Consider the following 12,676-nt stretch of genomic DNA (forward strand, 5'->3'; position numbering starts at 1 on the left):
GATTGGTGTTTAATTTTGTGAGCATATATTTTTATCATATAATTTAATAAAAAAAAATTTAAAAAAAAGTTATTGAACCCAACAAAGTCCATGACCCGGGTCATAAGGGGACCGAGATTGATCCAATATGTCATTGTCTTAATATTTTAAAAATTTAATCATCTTAAAGTTTTTTTAAAAGTTAAATCATATTTTTATCGATCATCAAAGTTGCATTTGAACTTATAAAATTAATCGATTTAAATCAAATTATCTCCTACATAGTTTAATTGAAAACTTAAGTTAAATAAAGAACTACATCAGCGGATTTTAAAATTAACCCACTTGATCAAATTTAATAACAAGATTAAAAAAAATCTAGTATTAAACTTGAAATTCTAAATTCCAGTTATGATTATCATTGAAAGTGGCAATTCTTAGGCCATATTATTCTAGTATTAAACTATTGGCTGCAGGTAGAGGTAGGTTGGCCATATCGTTCAAGGAACACATCAGCTAGAGCTACGTTCTTGTCCATGGTGGCCACACACCATTTTCTTGTTTAAAGCATTCAAAACTCCTCAACCTCCCACCAAAGAAAGTCAAAAGGGCCAGCCCCATTTTGGTTTATTTATTCAACGCCGATTTAAAGGTTGGTGAATTATATGAAAAAGATGGCTATCATCATCACCATTTGCATGATCAATAATCTCTGCTGCTGCATTTTAATGGTACTGCTGGTCAAAAACTTACCGAATCATCAAAGCTCTCTAGTTACAGGTTTCTTGCTCAAGCTTGATCAACACTACTGATTTTCAACTCTACCTAAAGCTTATGTTTGCTTGCTTCTATACTTTAATATATATAAAAATATCTTATCTTTTTCTTTCTTAATTTATCTCTTGTTTTTGTTAGCGATTTGTTTCTTTGTTTATTGCATCTCTAGCTAGCCTTCTGGAAACTATTGTTTTGACTAGCTCTCTACCTTGTTTGAGAAGTAATTAGAAAATATTTGATATTTTTTATTAGAACACGTGGTTTCTATTTTCATTAGAAAGCATGGACTTTTCTGTGCAGATTCAAGCCCTTGAAGCATCTGTTTCTTTGTATCAGTGGGAAATTTGAATTGTCCAAAAACTTTCACTTCTGGGTTTTAGGAGATGATTCGGAATTCTGGTGCTTTTCCCCTTCTTGGCATGTCTAAATCAAGAGCTTGCACATTTGGAGCTGTTCTGCTTATCTGGCTCTGTTGCTCTTCATTGCTTGTAGCAGCACAAGATGGAATTACTGCCCCTGAAGAAGGTGATTTTGCTTGAATTGTTAGCTGCTCTTTTCTTTTCCTTTAAAGATACTTTCCACAACAACACTGCAGGCTTGATTTCTCCTTCTAGAATTAGTACAGTCTGGCTTGAATATGCCCTTGTGAATAGAGTTCCTAATTAGTGAGCTTGATTGATTTAACTAATCTTATTGTAGCTTCAATTTTTTTTGCTGGAATGCGCATCAAATACTGATTGTAATTAGTACATGGAGCAAATTTTGAGACTTCCAGTGGTTTTGAACTGTTTATCCTTAGTTTGCTAATTGTCCAGGCAAGAAATGTTGATGATGTTTGCAAGTATCTTGAATAATGCTGAAAACATCATATTATGATTCATCGTGGAACCTACTGAGAAATCTGATTGAAGACCATATTCTTATTGTTTCTGTGATGTTGTTAAGTAGTTGTTCAAGGCGTAATGAAAAATGAAACGATGATGACCAAATGCTTAAATTTTGCAGTGAAGGCATTGCAAGACATCAAGAACAGTTTAATTGACATCAATAAGAATTTGAGTAATTGGAGACGAGGGGATCCATGCACATCAAACTGGACAGGGGTTTTGTGCTTCAATGCAACAAAAGAGGATGCCTATCTACATGTTAGAGAATTGTATGATTCCAAACCTCAGATTTTTATTTCCTTTTCAGTTAGTTCCAATAAGCTGCCTGAACATTTTTATTTTCAGTTTACCTTAAGTTTTTGTTTTGATGTTGAATATATGTTGGCCAGAGTTACTTCAAGGTTAGGAGTAATCTGGTGTGGATTGCCCAATTTTTCAAAACACGTCACCTTAAAGCTTGCAGATTGCCAGTTCGAGAATTCATTATTTTGTTGTGCTCTTCTACAAATCACATGAAAACTCTCCATAATTCCCTACTAAATCGATAATTACCCCTATCTGAGCCTCGTGCAAAAGCTACATGTTAGAATCCAAGATCATAAGTTTGACAATTTTAATGGAACTTTGTATACTGATTGAATAATGGATATTTCCAGACTTCCCTCTCTTTTTTTCCCAGACACTGTGTAACAATATTTTTGTTTTCTTTGCAGACAACTGTTAAATATGAATTTATCAGGAACTTTATCACCATCGCTTGGCCGCTTGTCTTACATGGAGATTTTGTAAGGCTCATGTCCTTTCCTCCGAAACAAATCTCTCTGTTAGAATGGCTATCTGTTGACAGTTTATCTGCTTGACTGACATATGTTCTCTATTGATCTTATCGAAGGGATTTTATGTGGAACAGAATTACTGGAAGCATACCGCCGGAGATAGGCAATATTAAATCTTTGAAACTCTTGTAAGTTGGAACTTCTTTTTAGCTTAATAGCTTAGACTTTCAACAGTGTTACAGTATGAAAACAACAGATCAAGCATTTTAAAGTCTCTGAGTTCTAATTGTTTAGGTTATATCCCATGAACTGATTTGTTAGCGCTGAATGTTGACAACAAAGTCAATGTGAATACAGTTTATTTTGTTTCTATTGCTGAACTACACTCTACAGTTGTTTACCCATTCTATGTTTGATGGAGGATTTATTTTTCCAGGCTCCTGAATGGAAATCAGTTAACCGGTCCCTTGCCAAAAGAGCTTGGCTATCTTCCAAATTTGGACAGAATACAGATAGACCAGAATCATATATCAGGACCAATACCTAAATCATTTGCGTACTTGAACAGCACAAAGCACTTGTGAGGATTACTCTGATGTTATACTCTCTATAACTAGTGCTAACATTCTTGATTCTTATACTTAACTAGTTCATACTTCATGGTACATGTATCGTTTTCCCTTGTGGACAGTCACATGAACAACAATTCAATTAGTGGTCAAATCCCGGCTGAGCTTTCCAGATTACCGAAACTTGTTCACATGTAAGTTTGCAATATCCAGATTCCTGTTTCTGAAGTGTGTCGTTTATCCGTCACTGAACTTGCTTACTTTAATTTCATTTCTTCCCTTTATTGTTCTGCTGGTCTCTTATGTGTCAATTTATTGCCAACATGAAAAATATTTGCAGCCTTCTGGATAACAACAATCTATCAGGAACTCTTCCGCCAGATTTATACAAATTGCCGAAATTACTTATACTGTATGGCTCTCTTACTTCCTGGGAAACTATGAATCATGAGTTTATGGTTTCTTATATCAATATAGTAGATTTTAGTGTCTAGTAATCTTTGCCTATTTTCATTTTGCAGCCAGCTTGACAATAACCACTTTGATGGGAGCACAATCCCACCTTCTTATGGAAACATGACTCAATTGTTGAAGTTGTAAGTGCAAATAGCAACCCTAGATTTGCAAGTATTTGAGAAGTAAAGCTTGTCTTTTCTTCTCATGAGGATGTGGGTACTGTTTTTGTGCGCGTGTGTGTGTAAATGCATGCGAGTAGAACTTAATGCCTTGATGATAAGTCCTATAATTTGACAAGAAGTTGCTTTGACAAACGTCTACGTATGCCTTTTTTTCCCTTCTTGCAATACCTGTATGTCCGATGAATCCTCAACTGAACTAGTCTTGCTACCTAACTTGTCAATCATTTTCCTTCAATCAGTTTTGATACACACCAAACTTTTTGATTTGTGATAGATTAATCATACAATAAAATTTGTTAAATATGGAGTTTTTGAGTATCTTTCTACTATCGTTTCCTTGCCATCTACTGTTTCATTTCACCTTCAATAATCTACTTTGCTGCAGTGAAGACATGTCATGTCAGCTAGTCTAGATTCCGTAAACCTTTCATGTCCTTAGAACCTTTGTGTGATTTCTCATTTTATTGTTTAGTGTACAAGCTTCAAAAGTTGCACGTGTTTCTTATTGTGATTGCCGTCTATTCCTTGACTGGCCTTTATCAGGAGTCTCAGGAACTGTAGCTTGCGAGGTCCGATGCCTGACCTGAGCGGGATACCAAATCTTGGCTATCTGTAAGTCCATATATTTTCTATCTGTGGCTTCCACCTGACTGGATAATTATATCATGTTCCTTTCCTGGATAACTCTGCTGGCTTCTTTTTTTTCACTTACCATTGTCAATGTGATTTCTCAGAGACCTCAGTTTCAACCAGCTAGCTGGACCCATACCTCCAAACAAGCTTTCTGAAAATTTGACAACCATGTAAGGTTTCTCCCTATTGCAAATGTTACATGATCTACATTTTTGTAGCAGTTTTCCTAAGTCAAATAAATAGATTCTTTGCATAAGACAAATCGCTCAAGTGTCTGGAGTATTATTTGAAATTTTGAAATCATTGGACTTATGACAGCGAAGCTTTTTTGGACGTTGATGTTCATTGCTTATTTTGCAGCCGTTTATCCAACAACAATCTTAACGGAACTATTCCTGCCTACTTTTCAGACCTTCCTCTACTTCAGCTACTGTGAGCATTTTTCCACTTGCTATTTCATTCTTTCTCATAATTGGTTTCCGGTTTCTTAAAGCTGATATTATAGCTCATGTTATTATAGAAGCTGTAACATTTTGATTTTACTGGTGAAGCTTAGATGGTGCCCAAACATATGTAGTATGTATTAAATTAAATTAAATGGTTCAACTTGGTGATATTCTGTGGCAGGTCAATTGCAAACAATTCATTGAGTGGCTCTGTTCCCTCCACCATCTGGCAAACCAGGACCAACAGGAATGAAGCACTTGACTTGTAAGAGCTGAAATAAAAATGAACGTTTCTTACTGCGGAAGAGTCTAATGAAAATGCTTTCCTTTATGTTGTAAATACACTGAAGCACACTTGTGTTCTTGATTTCTAAGAAAAAATAATGAAAACAATTCATCGATGCTTGTTTCGCTAATCAGCAGTTTTTGCTCTTCGATGTTGCAGGCATTTTGAAAACAATATGCTTTCAAATATTTCCGGCAGCACCAGTCTCCCTCAGAATGTCACGCTATGGTTTGCTTCTGCACTAGCATTGCTACACCATGTCTACATGTGCATGATGCTTATCTACCCTTCTATGAGAATCTTCATCTGCCAAAAACACTCACTTTGCATTTGATAGTACTAAAAGATGTGATCTTTAATTTGGTCCTACTTTCGTGGACAAATATAGAACTTTCAGGCAATCACTTACTGATGTATGGTTTTCAGGCTTCAAGGAAATCCGGCATGCTCAGATTCCAACATAGTAAAATTTTGTGGATCGCAGAATGGTGATATGGACGATCAGAATACAACAGAATCTAATGTTACCTGTCTCACTCAATCATGCCCACCCCCTTACGAAAATTTCCAAACATCTGCTTCATCTTGTTTCTGTGCTGCCCCTTTGATCTTCGAATATCGACTGAAAAGTCCTGGTTTCTCAAATTTTATCCCTTACAGAGTTGCATTCCAGGAATATTTGACATCTGGTCTTGAATTGTATCTTTATCAGCTAGACCTTTCTTCAGCTGCATGGGAAAAAGGACCTCGATTAAAAATGCAGTTGAAGCTTTTTCCTGACTATGTTAACGGAAACAGTTCTCATACCTTCAACGACAGTGAGGTTCGACGCATCGTTAGCATGTTCACCGGGTGGAACATTCCTGACAGTCCAATATTCGGACCTTATGAGCTTCTCGGCATCAATCTGTTGGGTCCCTATGCAGATGGTCTGTCTCCTAAACCTATCAGTGTTTTATCAAAAATAAATTAATGCTTATCGTAATTATACATGAATATGTTCTTATGTCTGGTGTGCTTTCATCGGTGCGTGTGTGTGATGAAAGTGTTACAAAGGTTTGATATCCTCATCTTCACTGTTGTTGCTATATCCCAGTGCTTTTTGTCTCCCGTCAAAAATCTACAATAAGCACGGGTGCTCTGGTTGGCATAGTATTGGGAGCCATCGCAGGAGCAGTTACATTATCAGCAGTTGTTTCTCTTCTTATCTTGAGAAAACGTTCGATGAACTACCGAGCTGTGTCAAAAACACGTCGTGGTGAGTGCCTCACCTTTCCAAGATTAGAATTATGCAAATATTTTATCTTTTTGTGTGGTGTTTTGTCTCGTATTTGTGTCAAACCAGTAAATTAACTTAAAAATAAAGTAATTATATATTTTCCCTTTCAATTTTTCCTTCCTTCACTTAATTCTTTCTTGGATTAGTATTTTATAAGTTGGACTTTGTAAATTTACAAAGTTATTCTCTTTTTTTTTTCCTTGGATTTTTTTTAATGTTTTTCCCTTATTTTTCTCTCTTTCTCTCTCACCTTTTTTTTTGTTCTTTTCCTATTCTATTTTTACCCGGCAACATATAAAAAAAAAAAATTGATTTGTTTTATTTTTTCAATGACAAATAATTATTTTACCCTTAATGAGTCGTTTTACTTTTATTTGACAATCTTATTTTTGTTAGCATTACCAAACTCTATTCATCCTAAATATTAACAAGATTTTATTCAATATATTTTAAGATCCCTCGTAAAATTTCAGCTCAATCTGATGGTCAAATTAAAAAATTACATTCAATAACATAAAACTGGTCAAATTGTGATTTTTTATTAAATTTTTAAATTTTTTCAAAAATTCTGAAATTTTAACTCAAGCTAAAACTTTATATTAGAAGGCTTTACACACATCTTTAGAAATTTTTAATACCTCAATCGAGAATTATAAATTTGTTTTATATAAAACTAATAAAAAAAATATTAATAAAATCTCGACCTGAACTAGAGCCCACCCGAGCCTTTACATGCCTTCACATATGCCTCCGCTCGTGGACACACACATATGCATTCTGAATTCTTCATAACAAAAGTTTATTGCTGGAAACAGTTTCATTTTTAACATGCTCCTGTATTTGGGCACAGTATCAAAAGCCTCCCTGAAAATCGAAGGCGTGAAGTGTTTTTCTTATGCTGAAATGGCCTTGGCTACCAACAATTTTAATAGCTCCAGCCAAATCGGTCAAGGGGGTTATGGAAAAGTTTATAAAGGATTTCTCGCTGATGGCAGAGCTGTGGCTATAAAACGGGCTGAAGAGACATCTTTTCAGGGTGAGAGAGAGTTCTTAACAGAAATAGAGTTGCTGTCGAGGGTACATCATCGGAACCTGGTATCTTTGATTGGATTTTGTGATGAAGGTGGCGAACAGGTGCACTCTCATGTCTTTTAACTTTGAGATATGTAATTGAAGTCCACCATTCCTGTTTTTACCTTGACCAACATTAAACTGCATGCTTCTCGTCATCGTGAAGCCAACTCAAGGAAAATTCTCATTTGCGGCATCATTTGGGAAAAGGTTGTATTATCTGTTCCTTTTGTGTGTGCAGATGTTGGTGTACGAGTTCATGTCGAATGGCACTCTCAGAGATCATCTCTCTGGTACGCCTCGCGATTTTTATTATAGAATTCCATTTTTTTTTATCCTAAAACAAGATTGATTCACTTCAAGATTCTCTGTGCTTATCCCATGGGTTTTATTTGATGGATCATGCATCTGGTATCGCAGCCAAGGCAAAAGAACCGTTGAGTTTTGCGACAAGATTGGGAATTGCCCTGGCTTCAGCTAAGGGCATCCTCTACTTACATACAGAAGCTGATCCTCCAATATTCCATCGAGATGTCAAGGCAAGCAACATATTATTGGACTCCAGGTATAATGCCAAAGTTGCTGATTTTGGACTCTCGAAACTTGCCCCAGTACCTGACATTGAAGGGGATGTGCCGGGTCATATATCCACGGTCGTTAAGGGTACTCCGGTAAGTCTATCGCACGCACTATGTTAGTATGTTTTAATGAAAAGAATAGAGCCTGAGCCTTTTACATGTATATCTTCCAGTAGCATGATGAAATTCGAAGTTGAAATAGAAACCGGGAGTCAACTGATTCCCTGTATTTCTTCTCTTTTAAACGTTGTATTAACTTTGCAGGGTTACCTTGATCCAGAGTACTTTCTGACTCATAAATTGACAGACAAGAGTGATGTTTATAGCCTTGGTGTCGTATTTCTAGAGCTGTTGACTGGGATGCAACCAATCTCGCACGGCAAAAACATTGTTAGAGAGGTAATGATTTCACCACCTCTTCTTATTTGAGCTCGAGTCTATAATTTCTTACTCTTATATCGATGGAAAATATTGATTTAGAGATCCTGTAGGAGCACCATGTCATGCAAACGAACTTGGCATTTAGTCCCCAAGTCCATTTCTTGATGACGAAACATTGTCATCCGTTCAATTCTCTGAATCTCATAGTCTCTGGATTTATGATTCGACAGGTTAATATCGCATATCAAACTGGTATGATCTTCTCTATCGTTGATGGACGAATGGGTTCTTATCCTTCCGACTGCGTCGACAAGTTCTTAACTCTGGCCATGAAATGTTGCAACGATGACACGGATGAAAGACCATCAATGATTGATGTGGTCCGGGAACTTGAAAGCATGTGGCATATGATGCCAGAATCGGATACTAAAACAACGGATGCAATGAGCACTGATACCGGAATGGAAATGACCTCGCCCTCTGCATGCTCTCTATTGAAGAACCCTTGTGTGTCGTCAGAAGTCTCTAGCAGTGACCTTGTTAGTGGAGTTGCTCCTACCATCACTCCTAGATAAAATGAAATACAAGGAATAAAAATAAAATGGAGAACCAAATTTTGGATTGTCATTGCTATAGTGCTTCAAGATTGGATTGGGTGGATTATCTATCAGCTTTTTGGTTAGTTTTCTAGAGTCTTTGTAGATTTCGTCTTTTTGTGAAAATAGTAGGCAGAGCAATAGAGATACCTTTTACACTACCAACATATCTTTTACTGAAATGTAATGTAATGATGAATTAATTAATGATATTGCTATGAGATCAAAACCTACCTGTTCTCCTATTTAGTTTCAAGTTTGTGTGTGTTTAAGGATCTGATGGATTTAAAGGGTTTTGCAAGAGGTTCTTGCCTTGACCCACCCCATGTTTTGAACCAATGAATATGTTCCCTCCTCTCCCCATCCTATCATGTTGGGTAAAAAGATTTTTGAATGCAAGTCTCAGAGAATTATTGGAATTTTTATTAAATCTGATTCATGAGTTTTGATTGGCTCCAAACTGGCATGAGGGGTGCTTTCGGTAAATAAACCACGGGAACTTGTGCTAGAGTTGCAATTGGACAGGTTCTTCTGTCAGTTCGTTGCAAGGACAGCAACAGTCACCATGCTCAGGAGGCTCTTCGCCGTGCAAAATTCAAGTTCCCTCATTGTCAGCAGGAAGTGGAATGCAATTTCTTTCATTTGTTTTATTAACCGTGATATCTCTCGGTTTTCTATTATTTTTTATGTTAGCATCATTGTTATGCATGAGGTAGCGTGCGTTTTCTTTGTTCTCAGAGGCACACCTGATGCCTTGATTTCTTATTTCTGTGCTGCTTTACCATACTGGAAAAATGAAAGCCTGCAACTTATGGCAAGTCATTTTCTATAGAGAATAATATAAATCAAATGGTTTTGGTTAATCAAACCGATGATTATGTGTTCCATGCAGCTTCTTGGATGCCATGGACGTACTTGGCCAACCGTCAACCTGGAAGAGCATCTTTTGTTAGGTATTGCCATTAGTGGGACTACCCCACCACCAAACAAAGTGGCCACCACCACCAAGCAAGTGGCAGCAGCCTTTGTTGAAGAAGATGGCAGCCACCCACTCCCATGTGCAGCTGCTGGAAAGAAGAAGAGAAGCTACCATCCTGTCTATAAATAGGCACCATACAAAGAGAGCTATGTGAGAGGGAGAATAACGTGAGTGTGTGAAAGAGTGAAGAGAAAGAGAAGAGAAAGGGCTGCTGCCCATGGCAGCAGTCCTGCAGCTGCAAGGCAGCAAGAGAGATGGGAGTTGAGTGATGAGATCCTCCTCCATGTATTTATTGTATTCTTTCTCTACTCTAATAAAATGGACTCTCTCCCGTGGATGTAGGCGGTTTTGCTGAACCACGTAAAATATTGTGTCTCAGTGTGCTTACCCCTCCGTTGAGTAATTATCAGTACATCACCGGTCCCCGGATTCCGCCCAACAATTGGTATCAGAGCATATGGTTTAAGTGGTGTTTGATTTTTGCTCAAAAATGAAAGTTGTCAAAATTGTGTTTTGACCATACCACTGTGTAGAGGAGGACGAGACGAAGCCACTGGTGAAAACCGCGTCGAAAACGGACGTCGGAATATCCTTCACGCGCCGTCACGCTCCGGCGAGGTGACTGGCCACGCGCGCAAACGTGCACCACGCGTCACACGCGTCTTCTTCGCCCGGATGGGCTGACCCGACCCGAATACCAGACGACCCGACCCACGTGGCTGACCCGGGTAAGGATGACGTCATCATGGCGTAATTTGTGACGTCAGCATGCACAGTAAGCATGGCCCAAGATGACATCAGCATGATGTATTGGTGACGTCATCAAACACAGTCAGCATGCCATGCCAGCAGACACGTCAGCACAGTGGGACCCACATGCCATGTCATCAGCCGCGAGCCGAGCCAGGCCGAGCCGAGTTGAGCCGAGCCGAGTTGGAACTGAGCCGAGCCGCGAGCCGAGGGATAGGATCCAGTGTAGCTGATCCTACGTGCAACCGGATCTGAGATTGAATCTGAGCCGTTGATCAGGCCAGAATTGTTTTGATCAAATCTTAGCCGTCTAAAGTGCGATTTGGACGATTCAAGACATGTTTCCAGCTAATTTGATCATTCCAGATGCAATGGTACGGTCCGATCGTTGAGATTCGAGACCGAAAATGGCAGTGGTGAATTATTGAAGAGAGATTGCCCGATCAGGAGGCATCTGAGGGTCATCATGGTGGTCGATGGAGATGAAGAAGAAGAAGGTGCACATGTTTACCCAATTACATGTGCTGAACTGTTAAATGGGGAAATTTTAATGCCTTGATGGAAGGCAAAATTGGGACACTCAGGACACCCGAGATGTGGACGATTTGAGGTGTAGAGTGAAAACTGATGAAGACCAATCTTGTCGAATCTAAGCACTGGTAGTCTCGCCAGATGTTGAGAAATCATGTATTAAACCTGTATATCCCAGATCACTTGTAAAGGAAAGTCGCAACAAAGCTAGCAAATGGTTGTATATACGAAGAGACAGTACGATGGATAGATATGGCCTAAGAAGTTCTGTCTAGGAGATTGGGTTTTAAGCGGGACCAGTGTGACCCCTCCAATCTTTCCTGGGAACTTGCTTAGTGGAAGGATTATCCATACGGTACTATTTTCGTATATGTGACAGTTTGTTATGAAACTGTTGAAGACTAGCAAGATGACGGCACAAAGGAACAGTTGGGTTCCATATGATCAAGGATCTGATGGAGTGGTGATTTCTCCAAAGAAGTTAGATTCGGTGACTGTGATTTCTCGAGGGGAGAATTGATGAAGACCCTGATAATGGAAGAGAAATACAGCAAGGGGATGAAGATTGGCACCCTATTTTGACTTGGACAGGTGTTGTGACAGGATGAGCTGCTGTCAAACATAAGCAAGGAATAGGGAGAAATCTGGAGAACAAAAATTGCACGAGGGCACACGAAGATTGTGCAGGAGTACCCGTAGGATCCAACGAGGTACTATAATGAGACAACAGGTGCAAAGAGAAGAAAAGTTCCCAGATGAAGCTCAGAGCAGAGACTATGTACAACAGGAAGTCTCTTGTGCTCTTGATGAAGACAACACGCGAGGACCTTTCCAATGCATGCAAGGATGGAAAAATGAGCTGTTGCAGAGGCACCTAATTGAGGGGGTGCAAACGCCTGTGATAAAAGGCGACCGCCTATGATAAAAGGCGAAGACACCAAAGAGAGTGGTGTAGGTGGAGCTGTCAAGCAGAAAGGCATAGAAGCTCCAAACATAGAAATCGAGGTGGAGGATTGCGAGGAGTATACCGCAACTTTCTCTTTCTATGTAGTCAGTGGCAGTAATCTCTCCCAAGTCCACATGGTGGTAGAGAATCTTGGAGCCACTGGAGTCATCCCCAATGAAGGAGGATGAGACCGCCCCGTGACAGCGGGCGGAGACACCTTAGAGAGAAGGTGTGAGGGCTATGAAATGAGCCCAAGATCAGGTCGCCCAAGACAACGGGCGTAGACACCTCAGATGGAAGGTGTGGGCCACGATGTGAGCCCAGTTCAAACCGCCGCATGACGACGAGCGGAGACACCTCATGAGAAGGTGTGTGGGCCATGATATGAGCCCAGTTCAGAACGCCCCAGAGCCGATGTGATGGCTAGATATAAGTGGACAGATGGATAGCCAATGAAGTGGCTATGATGAGTATGAAGACAAATGCAGGATTGACTTTCATGGATATTGCCCCCATGCTAAAGATCAATGAGCTAGAAGACATTTGCCTTGGACAATAAGTGGATAACTTGTGG

The 12,676-nt window shown here is 39.2% G+C and overlaps 1 protein-coding gene across 2 annotated transcripts; it reads left to right on the top strand.

Annotated features, from left to right (window-relative positions):
• The first annotated feature begins 563 nt into the window (after positions 1 to 563).
• Positions 564 to 9,129, top strand: LOC118054044 (probable LRR receptor-like serine/threonine-protein kinase At1g06840). 2 transcript variants are annotated; one of them, XM_035065482.2, is made up of 21 exons: positions 564 to 815; positions 1,057 to 1,281; positions 1,762 to 1,912; positions 2,357 to 2,428; positions 2,536 to 2,607; positions 2,856 to 2,999; positions 3,111 to 3,182; positions 3,329 to 3,400; positions 3,510 to 3,584; positions 4,170 to 4,238; positions 4,361 to 4,429; positions 4,620 to 4,691; positions 4,887 to 4,970; positions 5,151 to 5,219; positions 5,418 to 5,920; positions 6,088 to 6,249; positions 7,121 to 7,404; positions 7,583 to 7,634; positions 7,762 to 8,012; positions 8,184 to 8,318; positions 8,531 to 9,129. In XM_035065482.2, exons 2-21 carry the CDS (start codon positions 1,140 to 1,142, stop codon positions 8,873 to 8,875), a joined length of 2,895 nt encoding a protein of 964 aa, XP_034921373.1. In that variant the 5' UTR covers positions 564 to 815; positions 1,057 to 1,139; the 3' UTR covers positions 8,876 to 9,129. The 2 variants fall into 2 exon arrangements, with proteins under 2 accessions (XP_034921373.1, XP_034921372.1); XM_035065481.2 differs by having other exon boundaries at positions 565 to 759.
• Positions 9,130 to 12,676: the final 3,547 nt, after the last annotated feature.

This window comes from Populus alba, chromosome 13 (genome assembly GCF_005239225.2).
Source record: "Populus alba chromosome 13, ASM523922v2, whole genome shotgun sequence".
Classification (NCBI taxonomy): domain Eukaryota; kingdom Viridiplantae; phylum Streptophyta; class Magnoliopsida; order Malpighiales; family Salicaceae; genus Populus; species Populus alba.

What these genes read in the sequence shown, in the direction of transcription:
- LOC118054044 (XM_035065482.2), top strand. Translation starts at nt 1,140, where the DNA reads ATGATTCGGAATTCTGGTGCTTTTCCCCTTCTTGGCATGTCTAAATCA. An exon ending in ATACCAAATCTTGGCTATCT is followed by an intron (nt 4,239 to 4,360) that starts GTAAGTCCATAT and finishes GTGATTTCTCAG; the next exon opens with AGACCTCAGTTTCAACCAGC. An exon ending in TGTGTCAAAAACACGTCGTG is followed by an intron (nt 6,250 to 7,120) that starts GTGAGTGCCTCA and finishes ATTTGGGCACAG; the next exon opens with TATCAAAAGCCTCCCTGAAA.